The sequence below is a fragment of the Canis aureus genome, chromosome 26, assembly GCF_053574225.1.
Source record: "Canis aureus isolate CA01 chromosome 26, VMU_Caureus_v.1.0, whole genome shotgun sequence".
Lineage (NCBI taxonomy): Eukaryota > Metazoa > Chordata > Mammalia > Carnivora > Canidae > Canis > Canis aureus.
In genome coordinates, this window is record NC_135636.1 from 43,347,404 (window position 1) to 43,360,889 (window position 13,486).

The 13,486-nt window shown below is 44.5% G+C and overlaps 1 protein-coding gene across 2 annotated transcripts in view; it reads right to left on the bottom strand.

The window, feature by feature from the left end:
* ATP9A (ATPase phospholipid transporting 9A) overlaps positions 1-13,486 on the bottom strand; it is a 132,282-nt gene that overhangs the window by 45,574 nt on the left and 73,222 nt on the right. For both annotated transcript variants that reach the window (XM_077873593.1, XM_077873595.1), the window contains exon 14: positions 4,892-5,104. In XM_077873593.1, coding sequence (XP_077729719.1) covers positions 4,892-5,104 — 213 coding nt within the window. The remainder of the gene's footprint in view (positions 1-4,891; positions 5,105-13,486) is intronic.

A 13,486-nucleotide genomic window follows, 5' to 3' on the forward strand; every position in this document is an offset into this window, starting at 1 on the left:
AGAAAGTCTCTTCAATAGATGGTGCTGGGAAAATTGGACATCCACATGCAGAAGAATGAAACTAGACCACTCTCTTTCACCATACATAAAGATAGACTCAAAATGGATGAAAGATCTAAATGTGAGACAAGATTCCATCAAAATCCTAGAGGAGAACACAGGCAACACCCTTTTTGAACTCAGCCACAGTAACTTCTTGCAAGATACATCCACGAAGGCAAAAGAAACAAAAGAAAAATGAACTATTGGGACTTCATCAAGATAAGAAGCTTTTGCACAGCAAAGGATACGGTCAACAAAGCTAAAAGACAACCTACAGAATGGGAGAAGATATTTGCAAATGACGTATCAGATAAAGGGCTAGTTTCCAAGATCTATAAAGAACTTATTAAACTCAACACCAAAGAAACAAACAATCCAATCATGAAATGGGCAAAAGACATGAAGAGAAATCTCACAGAGGAAGACATAGACATGGCCAACAAACACGTGAGAAAATGCTCTGCATCACTTGCTATCGGGGAAATACAAATCAAAACCACAATGAGATACCACCTCACACCAGTGAGAATGGGGAAAATTAACAAGGCAGGAAACCACAAATGTTGGAGAGGATGCGGAGAAAAGGGAACCCTCTTGCACTGTTGGTGGGAATGTGATCTGGTGCAGCCACTCTGGAAAACTGTGTGGAGGTTCCTCAAAGAGTTAAAAATAGACCTGCCTTACAACCCAGCAATTGCACTGTTGGGGATTTACCCCAAAGATACAGATGCAATGAAACGCCGGGACACCTGCACCCCGATGTTTCTAGCAGCAATGTGCACAATAGCCAAACTGTGGAAGGAGCCTCGGTGTCCATCGAAAGATGAATGGATAAAGAAGATGTGGTTTATGTATACAATGGAATATTACTCAGCCATTAGAAACGACAAATACCCACTATTTGCTTCAACGTGGAGGGACGTGGAGGGTATTGTGCTGAATGAAATAAGTCAATCGGAAAAGGACAAACATTATATGTTCTCATTCATTTGGGGAATATAAAAATTAATGAAAGGGAATAAAGGGAAAGGACAGAAAATGAAAATATCAGTGAGGGTGACAAAACATGAGAGACACCTAACTCTGGGAAATGAACAAGGGGTAGTGGAAGGGGAGGTGGGCAGGGGGTTGGGGTGACTGGGTGATGGGCACTGAGGGGGGCACTTGGTGGGATGAGCACTGGGTGTTATGCTATATGTTGGCAAATTGAACTCCAATAAAAAAAAAATGTTGTGCTAAAGATTAGAAATACCCTAACTTCCTATAATAGGAGAACAGTTACATATACTGGCATACAAACATAAACAGCAAAGAAAGCTGTCTTTTAAGAGTACTCAAAAAATTTGTTAAACGGGCATGATGAAATATTGTTTAAAATACAGGTACAAAACTCTATGTTAAAAATTCCTATTTTTTCTAGGCAAAAAATATATGCAAATATATTGGAAGATCGCATGTCAAAAAGTTCTTAGTGCCTGGGTGGCTCAGTCAGTCAAGCATCCATCCATCTCTTGATTTTGGCTCAGGTCATGATCTCAAAGTCATGAGATCGAGTCCCACACTGGGCTCTGTGCTCAGCTGGGAGTCTACTTGGAAGTCTCTCCCTCTGCCCCTCCCCTGACCCCATTTGCTATAAAAACATACATACATACATATGTAAATAAATAAAATCTTTTTTTTTTTTTTAGATTTTATTTATTTATTCATGAGAGACACAGAGAGAGAGACAGAGACAGAGACACAGGCAGAGGGAGAAGCAGGCTCCTTGCAGGGAACTCGATGCAGGACTCGATCCCAGGACCCCAGGATCACGCCCTGAGCTGAAGGCAGATGCTCAACCGCTGAGCCACCCAGACGTCCCAATAAATAAATAAAATCTTAAAAAACAAAACAAAACAAAACAAAACAAAACAAAAAAAAACAGTTATTTGTGGCTTCTAAGAAGTAACTTAGTAGAGTGACTAAGAATTTAGGTTGAAACAACACCCTCCCTGGGTTGGAACCCTAGTCCTGTCAGTCAGGGGGCTACCATCATAAGATGAATTAGCAAGGCATCTTTACCATGAAGAAACCTGGGGACACTACCTGTACTAAGGGACCCCAAGTTAGCATCTCAAAGAGCAGGACACACCAACAGGAGGTGTCTCCTTATAACACGCACTGAGGACAGCACCAAAGATGCAATAAGCGGAGTCCTCACCGTAAAAAAAATGTCATCAGACCCAAACTGAGATTCGTTCTCCAATATAATGGTCTGTATTCTTCATAAGTGTGAAGGCCATGAAAGTTGAGGAATGCTGAGGAACCATTCCACATTAAAACAGACAGGAGATATGAGGGGCACCTGGGGGGCTCAGTCAGTAAAGCATCTGCCTTTGGCTCAAGGGATGACCCCAGGGTCCTGGGATCGAGCCCCACATCAGGTTTTCTGCTCAGTGGGGAGACTGCTTCTCCCTCTGCCTCTCCCCCTGCCTCTCCTCCTCCCCTCTAACTTGTGTGCATAGGCACACATGCTCTCTCTCTAATAAATAAATAAAATCTTAAAAAAAAAAAAGACTAGAAGTATGGCAACTGAATATACTGTGCGTTCCTGGTTAGATTCTGATTTGAGGAGGAAAATTTTTGGTGAAAAAGTAAGTTAAGTCAGTGGGATAACTGATGACACCTACGAGACAAGTAATAGTACCGTATCACTGTGAATTTCCTGATTCTGATAAATGTCCTTGTTTCTTAGGAAGAAATAAAATAAAATACTTAAAGGTTAGAGAGGATCAGGTCTGCAGCTGACTCTTCCAAGGTGAGAGAATGATAAAGCACAGGTAGAAAAAGGTTACCACTTGAGAAATCAGGAGTGAAGTTTTAGTAAAGGGGAATACTTTGTACTAATTTTACAATTTTTTTTGTTGTAAGTCTGAAATTATTTCCAAGATTTAAAGTTAAAAAAAAAAAAGATCCATGTGACTTTAGGCTAAATATTTAACCTGTCTTTGACTTTTCTAAAAATGGGAGTCACAACAGGGCCTCATAGGTGCTAGAAAGATTAAATGAGACATTACACGGAAAGTATTCAAATGGGATCAGATGGGCACCAAATGCTCAAGGAAAGTTACCTATTGTCATCTTTCAAGAATGAGTTGACCCAGTTTCTTCTTCAGAGTTGTCTGAGAAGTCCAAATGTTTTATACTGAAAAGTAATGGCTTTCATAATCAGAATACAAGTTTTCTGGAAGGTAAGGAGAGAGAAGGAAAAAAGACCAGGATGTTGCCAGCTTGGTGAACTATCCCTGTGTCTGAATCACTCAAGTGAGGAAGACAAAGAAGGTCCTATTTTCATGCAGAGGGTGTTCCCATCACAGGACATCCCGATACCCTGGGAGGGAGGGCAGTCAGGGGCTGGTTACAGAAAACCAGAAAGGGCAACCATGCTACGAGACCCTCTGCTCTTCAACATGGAATCCATGAGTCCTTCTGGTTCTAGCAAGAGAATATGCCTGCATAGAAAGAACAACGATAAAACACGTGGCTTACTGGACCTGATCAAAACTAAACGCTATAGGGTTTCAAAGGACACCATCACCAAAGTAAAAAGCCTTCGTGGTAGGAGAAAATACTTGCAAATCATAGATCCCGTAAGAGTCTTTGATCTGAAATGTATTTTAAAAAACCTCTTTCAACTCAACAACAAAAAGACACATATTTAAAAGGTGGCAAAGGACACTGGAGAGAAGATACACAAATAGCTAATAAGCACATGAAAAGATGCTCAGCATCATAAACCACCAAAGAAAAACCAAACTAAAACCACACAGGAGATTCCACTTTGCATTCACAAGGATGGCCAGAATAGAAAGGACTGACAAGGACACGTGTTGGCAAAGGAGGAGAGAGACTGGGACCCTTACACGTTGTCGGTGGGGATGCAAAATGATGTGGCCACTTTAGAGAGCAGCGTGGTGGTTTCAAAAAGCTCAAACATGCAGTTAACATACGACCCAGCCATTCCACTCCTAAAGATACAGCAAGAGAAATGAAGATGTACGTCCACCCAAAAACCTGTGCATAAATGTTCACAGCAGCATTATCCAAAACAGCAAAAGAAAAAAAAGAAGGAACAATCCAAATGTCCACCAACTGATGAATGGATAAACAAAATGTAGTATTACCCATGCAATGGAATATTAGTGATCCATGAAAAGGCCTGAGGGATTGATTCACCACATGGATGAATCTCAAATACCAATGCTAAGTGAAAGCAGCCAGACACAAATGTCACATACTGTACATTTCAATTTGTATAAAATGTCCAGAATAAGCAAATCCAGAGAGATGGTGGATAGGTCGGTGGTGGCCATGGGCTCGGGCGGAGGGGCAGGAGCCCAGGAGAATATGGGACGGAGTGCTTCCTTTTAGGGTGGTGAAGATGTTCTCAAAGGGATTGTGGCAACGGTTGCACAATATACTTGAGTACTAGAATATACCAGAAACAAACACTGACCTGTGTATGTTAAATGAGTGACTGGTACGTGGACTAGATCTTAATAAAGCTGGGATTTTTTAGAAAGGGAGGGTGTGGTGTGAGACCTTGCACCCCTGATGTGCTGGCCATCTGAATTACAAGCAAGATCTCTTTCTCTTTGCTTATTTGGGATATAGCTCAAGCCCAAGAGTATTTGTTCTAGAGGGAAGTGAGTCCTGCACACACCTGAAAAGGTGTTTCCCTAGCAGCACGGCATCCTCCCGGCTCGGGTCCGCTGACAGGTGGCCACCTTAGGGAACCCCACCTCCGGCACGTGGAAAACGGGCACGGCGGCTCTGTGTGCCTCGCCGCCTCTGCCTGGGGCTTATTTACCTCATCTGGGCTAGACGCCTGGTACACGCGGCAGGAGTCCTCGTACTGCTTCTCGGCCTCGGCCTGGTCGGTCACGCCATTGGACTCGTACACGGGAGTCACGTTGTGGCAGAGTGCGATGGCCTTCACAGCCTCGTGCACACGGCTGCTCATGGTCCGCCGGACTTTGGTGGTGAGCGTGGGGCCCTTCTGAGCAGGTGGGTCCTGGGATTGCTAACAGGAAAGAGAAATGAACAAGGAAGATGACCGGAGACACAGAAGGGTCTAGAACATGGGGAAGAACCACCATGTGGAGATGTTGCTTTGCTTTCCAGGGTTTTAATATAGCTCTTAGAGACATCTACAGTGACACTGCAATAAATGGCACGTAATTTTTAGGGACCCGATCATTTACAATTGGAAAAAAAAAAAATCCAAATGCAAAACAGAGAAAAACATTACAATTCAGTGAATGTGGGTAATTCTATCTTTGAACATGGGAATCGTCCTCCTCAGGGTGATGTCAGGGGCGTCTGACAGAGGGAGGCTGGTGTATGAAGCCAGGGCTTCTCAAGGTGCCATGACTGACACTTGGGGAGGATAATTCTCTGTTGCGGGAGCTGTCCTACACTCGGTATGCAGTAAAACTCAGATGCCCTCCCATGGTCCATGTAGCCGGCCTGATCAGCCCACTCACCTCTGCAAGCTCCCTCCTCCTCTCTCTGCTCTGGCCACACCGGCCTTGCCCTCTGCCTGGAACATCATTTCCCAGGTCTCAGCAGGGCTGGCTCACTCTGTCTCCTCACTGAGGTCTCAATCCAAACATTACCTACTCCAAGAGCCCCTCAGTTCATGGTGACCCCTTGTCTGCCCCATCGGAAGTCATGCTTCCACACTGCAACGTGTGATACCATGTTCAGTCTAAAAACAGGCCTGTTCACCTGAGGATTCTCCCGTTAAGCCATGAGAACATGACTTGTCTCTGTGTGTTGTTCATCACTGCAAGCCTAGTACCCAGGGCAGTGGCCGGCATGCACAGATATATGCTGAGCAAGTGAACAAATTAACAACTCAGTATTCTTATGGTGATGCTGGGGCATCCTCCCCCATGATTTTTTTTCTTTTTTCCAGGAAGAAGCAAATATCAAATTGACCAACATATCCTCCCAGGTTTTAAATCACAGATTTGGACCAAAGGAATCCCTGCGATGGTCTTTCCCCTACAGCTAACTGAGTCCCTGAAGTTAGACATGTCTCTGGACTTCCCGGATGCTGCATTCCATTAGACACATATTTTATCCAACAGAAGAGAACCGATCCAATCCCTCAGAGTGAATCGCGTTTTATACCCATGAACACATGGTTGCCCAAAACAGAGAACAGATGGGTCACGCGAAATAAGAATACGACTTTCATTTAATTTTTTAATACTATTTTTAGCAGTGGCATTAGACTCCCCAGGTAATTAGACAATTACTAAATTATTCTGGTCATGCAGGCACACATACTGCTCTGGCTTCCTGCTCTGTTAACCCCTGGTGTCAAGAGGACACGAGTTTCACTTCCAGGCCAAAGGGCACTGCGTGGTTACGGTAATTAGAGTAATGAATCAGAACTACAGTTTAAATGAATCATTATTTGCCAAGTGCTTTTAATTATAAAGAATTTAACTCTAAAATTATAACAAGGACTGGAGATTTGCAGAAAGGTTCTCTCCGCTGGAAAGACTAAGTCCAGAACGTTCTCTCTAAGCTCTGTAATTTATGTTCTAGCCGCAGCCACGTGTCTTCATTTTGCCCACATTCCTTGGCACCTGGAGCAAATTATTATTTGACATTAAGGGGAGTAACCAGACCTCTGAGGATGAACGCTATTGCCGTGACCGGCAAGTTTTAGTAGCAGTGGGTCTGAAGGACAAGCGGGGGGTGTCCCTCACACACACATCGGGGTTGTACACGCAATTGGATTTCGTGTCCACAGAAACACTTCCCCTAGTATTTCAAATGTGGGATGACATGGAGCCTTGGGGCTTTGTCCTCCAGGTGAAGCCAGTCAAGAGCAATGCAAAGAGAGAAACACGGCAGGCCAGATTTTCTACAAAGACCTGGCTTCCAGACCAGGGAGCCAGCTGCCAACAAATCAGAGGAGATGGGGGTGAAGGGCCCCAACCAACATCATGGGCCACGGGTGTAACATCTCCACGCCCATTTATTTCTCTATTACATTAATACTTGTCCCTCTTTCCAACCAAAGACATTCCAGGGAGGAGGAATTCAAATCGTGGATTCTGAAACTGTCTTTTCATTCTCGAAGGAGAGGCTCATCCATACACCAAATGGCAATCCACCTCCACCATGAAGGTGCTGGTAATTACCAGGGGCTCCGCCAGCATCCGTATGTGGGCCCAGTCTTCAAACATCCTCACATTCCCCATATGGAAGAGTTTCACATCATACAGTGTTTATCTGCAGCCTCCTCCACATAGGCCTTTAACCTACGCACATTTCTCCTTACTTAAAAAATACCAGGGGAAAACAAAAACAGATGTGGGATCCACAGGGGCAGGTTACAACTCTTTCTGCCCCGGGGAGAAACCACCGGTCCTCTTGTGGAGAGCTCCGCATGAGGTCAGGAGCTGGAAGGAGAAATTAAGGCCTCCACGTACACAGGCCCCTGACTTGGGCCCTTGGGGGGCTACCTCACACCACAGAACGCTCCAGGGCCATTCTACACATCCCAGCCAACACGAGACACACAGGTGACAATGAACGCGAGGCCTCCACTTCTCACTAGCGATCCATGGCAGGGGCACTTCCCAACAAGAACTCCAGTCTGAATTAGACGAAAGATTAATACAAAAAGGAAATGCTGATTCACCACGAACACCCATTTTCTTTCTAAACGCAATCGAGACATCACCACTTCAGGAGTGTTCATAAGAATGGATACTGTGAATGGGTGGCAACTGGTAAAAATACATTTATGTCAAAGGGGAAGAATTCCTGTTCCAATAGCCCCGCTTTGCTCCTCCAAATAAAGCTCAAAGCTGATAGCTCATTAACCTCAAAGGGCCACCCCCACAGAGACGGGCTCAGAGCCAGTACTTCCGAATGAGTCAACTGAGTTACAGAACGTGTGGTGACTGAATAAACACAGTGTTCACTACTTAACAGGCATCTTCCAGCATGACAAAGGCAACAAATTTCAATTTCTTGAAATTGAACCCCATATAACACCGGGGTTCTCAACTTGGGCACTTCTGCCCCCCATCAGGCAGTGTCCAGAGATATTTTTGGTTGTCAAGGGGCCACTAGAGACATCCAGATGGGGGACGCCTGAGTGGCTCAGTGGTTGAGCGTCTGCCTCTGGCTCAGGTTGTGACCCTGGGGTCCTGGGATCGAGTCCCTCATCAGGTCCCCCATGGAGAGTCTGCTTCTCCCTCTGCCTATGTCTCTGCCCCTCTCTCTCTTTCTCATGAACATATAAATAAAATCTTTAAAAAAAGAGTCATCCAGGGGATCCCTGGGTGGCTCAGTGGTTTAATGCCTGCCTTTGGCCCAGGGCGCAATCCTGGAGTCCCAGGATCAAGTCCCACATCAGGCTCCCGGCATGGAGCCTGCTTCTCCCTCCTCCTGTGTCTCTGCCTCTCTCTTTCTGTCTCTATCACGAATAAATAAATCTTAAAAAAAAAAAAAAAGTCATCCAGATGGTAGAGGGCAAAGATGCTACTCAACACTCTACAAGCCATAGCGTGGCCCACACAACACACAATGATCCAGCCCAATGTGTCGTGATGTCAAGGCTGAGAACTAGGGTATAAAGCCACTGACACCATAAAAACTAGGGCCAGGACTAGGGTCAGGTTGGTGAGACTCTGCTATGCTAATGCAGAGCTGGATCCTGTCGATCTCAAATCTCACAGCTGTGTTCATCATGGGGTTCTACACTGAATTTTGTTAAACATTGCATTACAATATGATTTTATCTTGATCACTATATTTTGGGTTGTTGTGGGAGGTTTGTTTTTTTTTTTTGTTTTTTTTTGCATCTCATTAAGTTTTGCTCCCTGGGCGCATAGCTCAGCCACCTTACCCAGCCCTGGCCCTGTTATAAAACCATTGAGGGGTGCCTGGGTGGCTCAGTAGGTGAAGTGTGTGCCTTCGGCTCAGGTCATGATCTCAGTCAGGGTCCTGGGTTCGAGCCTCTGAGTGGAGCTCCCAGCTCAGTGGGGAGCCTGCTTCCTCCTCTGACCCTCCCCCTGCTCATGCTCTCTCTCTCTCAAATAAAACCTTTCAAAAAGTAAAAAATAAAACCATTAAAAATGATTGTCATCATTGACATGAGTGGAAAAAAGAAAGTCTGAAAAGACATTCTAACAGTGGTTCTTAACTGGAAATGCTTCTCAGAAACCAATAAAGACTTTAAGATATATATATATATTTACCCTAAAGCTAAAAAGTGCAGTAAGGCCCAGGAATATAGATATAAATATAGATACAGTGTCTCAAAACACTTGTCTCAAAACATTTTGATCACATAATACACCTGGGAAAGAAAATTCTTGAGTATCCTCCCTATGTATATTTAACTTTGTAAACATATTTGTGCTTTATAAAACAAAAGACGAATTCTAGAAATGTTAGGATAAAAATGAAAAACTGCATTTTTCACAGAGTTAGCTAGTAATACATTTAGGGTAAGGAACACTGAGCATTTATAGACTCAAAATTACACTTCAAATGGTCATATGCGTCATTCCATCATAAAGGGGAATGAAGCGCAGGTGCATGTTTCCACCTGGAAGAAGCTCAAGACTATGTGAAGCTGTCGAGATAAACCAGGTACAGGGCAGCCCGGTGGCTCAGCAGTTTAGCGCCGCCTTCAGCCCAGGGCATGACCCTAGAGACCCAGGATCAAGTCCCACTTTGGGCTCCCCGCATGGAGCCTGCTTCTCCCTCCGCCTGTGTCTCTGCCTCTCTCTGTGTGTCTCTCATAAGTAAATAAAACCTTTAAAAAAAGAAATAGGCATCGTAGGATTCCATTTATATGAAATGTCCAAAAAAGCAGACAAACCTACAGACACAGAAAGTAGACTGGTGGTTATGAAGGGCTGAGAATAAGGAGCAGATGTGGGAGTCTAAGAGATACAGGGTTTCTTTCTGGGGTGATTAAAATGTTCAGAAATCAGATAGTGGCAATGTTTGCACAGTGTTGAGAATATACTAAAAAACACTGAATTGTACAATTTAAATGGGTAAATACTGTCCTTGAGGATTACATCTCAATTTTTAAATTTTTAAGATTTATTTATTTGAAAAAAAAAGATTTATTTATTTGAGAGAGAACAGGCATGCGAGAGGGAGGGACAGAGGGAGAGGGAAACTTTAGCAGACTCTGCTCTGAGTGTAGAGCCCCATGCAGGACTCAATGTGGACTCGATCTCACAACCCCAAGATCACAACCCAAGCCAAAACCAAGAATTGGATGCTTAACCAACTATACCCAGATGTCCCTATATCTCAATTTTTTTAAGGTACTAATAAATAAATAAGCCAAAGGAAAAGTCATCCTATCTCCTTAGCCCGTTGTGGTTTTTTTTTCTCAAAATGCATTAGATATTTCCTTACAGTTCATTCAGGTTTATACTAATAATCTGGAGTCTTCCTGCAGAAACATTTGAAAGCCACCTCTTTATGAGGTTAATTTAGTTCAATGACACCCCTTAAACTGGTCATGTGGACACTTGTCACCTGCAAACTACATTTCAGTGTCCTGAAAATAAACCACTGCAGATTTCTGACTCCTATGACTCCTTCCACAGGACACCCCAAGGACTAGACCCGACAGATGTTCATCTGACATATGGGGGGGGGTTCCCGGGGTCGATCTCAATGCTATTAATAGTTAAGATTTAAATTTTGCTTTTAATTTTGAAGACAAAAATACAGAGCAAACACATGCTCTTATCTTTTCTTCTGGCATTCCAATGGGTCATCTTGCAATCTCTGTTTTGGGGTCCACAGATTTAGACGCTGGTGTTCTGAAAAACAGGGCAAACCTCAGATTCATGGTAGCTGTTCTCAAATGCTGCTGTACTTTGGAATCACCTGACTCACCTGTTAGCACTATAGGTCTAGAGATTCTTATTGTCCCAAGTGATCTGACCAGAAGTTCCAAATAGTGGACTTCATGAAACACCAGCATCAAATCTCATCATGAAACTCTGAAGTCCAGTGAATGACTGTAACGAGCTCTGACGAAACTTTTTGGGGTTGTGGTAATGGTTCCACAACTCTGTGAATTTACTTAAAAAAAATTATTGACTTGGATACTTAACATAGCTGAATTTTATGGTAGGTAAACTACACCTCCATAAAGCTGTTTTAAAAACCTGGGAAAGCCTTCATAAGCCTCATCATGAAAGTATTCATATGCTTTTAGACATCGTGAGAGAAGAATGCACACACCTGGCTAGGGTGGGCGGGTACTGTAATTCTGAGCTCACACCAGCCTCGAGATGACCTAATCCTGTAACACTCAGCTATTTTAAATCCAAGGCCAGGATGGGCGAATGAATTTATGAGCTTCCGCTAAGGAGGGGAGAATGGGGTAGCGTTCGTGGGTAAGAAATGTCATTTTCTGACTTTTAACACTTTACAAAGAGTGTTATCTGTGCTAAAGCAAAAATGGACCATAAAAGCTGAACTATGCAAATATTCTGAGAAGGGATGGTTTCTGTAAATACCACGAGCTCTTAAAACACCACCAAAATGGGCAAGGGTGTGTCTGCCGGGGTGGGGTGGGCACACACGACTATGAAGCTGGTATAATCATCAGCCGGCCAGCAGTGCTGAGGAGAGGGCTGGAGAGAGGGGGTTGTTCAGCCAGGCACGGGTAAGCGTGACAGTTCACACAGTGGAACCCCTCAGGTGGCGCCCAGAAGGCATTTGAGATCAATGGTTCAGAGGGAAGAGTCTGTTCCGAGACACAGAAACAAGGCAGCTCACCCTATCCAAAGTGCTGAAGGACTGAGCCGAGGAGAGGGTGACGGCAGGAGGGACGGAGTGGGGATGCAGTCATGCCTGGACCACATGAAAGTCTCAGCCCCAAAACAGAGTTAACAGTACAAAGGGGACTCTGTGCTCCCAGGAGGGAAGCAAGAGGAAAAGCAGGGAAACTGTGTGGGGCAGGAGGGTGGTGGTCCTGTACACAGCCAAGCAACAGAGAGTGTAGTTTTGGCCTAGCGAGTGAGAAGGGATGAACACATAAGGCCAAACACATGAGCAGGTGGGAGCAGATATCACAAAGGGCCTGGGACCAAAGGCGGGTAGGGATGGGGAAGGAAGGGGCATCTCTCAAATCTTTGGAGGGAGCAGTAGGGCAGATGGGGGTGGCACTTACAAAGACAAGAACCTCTGGAAGAGAAGCAGATGTAGTGGATGAGGGAAGAAAGTCGGGACTGTAAGTATACTGTCCTTATGATCCATACGCAGCCATGCCAAGCATGCAGGTGTCTTCGGGGTTAAAGCTCCAGATTGGGGCCGCAGACAGAGATGGGAGCCACTGGTACCTGCAGGGTGATGGAAGCTGGGGGAGGAGGGGACCACCCAGAGAGTGATACACAGGGGCCGGTACCGAGCTGTGGAGGCCCCAGGGCCCCAGAGGAAGACAGGTCCGAGAGGGACAGGGGGCTGGATGTGGTTTTTCCTTCCTGTCCAACTAAGTCCTCGTGAATTTTTAAGAGTCCTAAAGTATATCTTTGAAAATGGTCCATGGATCCATTTGGAGACAAGCCACAAATGCCCACACTGGGAGGCATTAGAGGATGACAGTACATGGATCAAATGAACTGTCCTCCATTTAAAATTCACTCCAACTTCCAAATTGTATCCCCTGCTCTGCCATTTGCAGGAGATAACCCTAGAAATCTGGACATGCCTGTCAGTGAATGTTCCAGAAAATGAAATGCCCAATGTAACTGTGGCATGAAGTATTCAGGGGTTCCACCTTTATGCCCTATAGGGAAATACTTCCTTTGCATTTCTAACTGGCCTCTGGCAATAAAATCATCATGTGTTTTGACCAATTTAAGCAAAACATGGCCTCTTTATTCTCATCTCCAGACAAGTGCCGTAACATGTAGCTGGTATAAGCAATCCGTCGGGCCTGACGTGTTTCAGAAACACCAAGGCATTTGTTCAGGTGTCATCTTACTTTTAAAACACAGAGGCCCAGCTCTCCCCTAATCTTAATGATTCAGAACCCCTCAGCTATGAGCCCCAAGTCATCATCCTTCCTTTTGTTTTTGTTCCATTTTGTTCTTAAAACATCACTAGCAATTCTGATTAGCCGAGGTAGGGACCCACTGATAGAACTTTTCAGGAATATTAGGGCACTTTCCAGTTAATACCTTTCTCTGAAAAAAGACTGATTTTGAAAAGCCTTGTGGAAACAAATGTGGGAGCAGAGAAGTCTTAGGCCATCTCTGATACGTTAATCCCTTTCACGTGATCACAGAGTTGAATACACACCAGAAACCGAAGCTGATTGTGACCTTTTCATGAGCGGATCACTCATTCATGTTGCTTTGGCTCCTAATCAAGCCAAGCCAGTAAA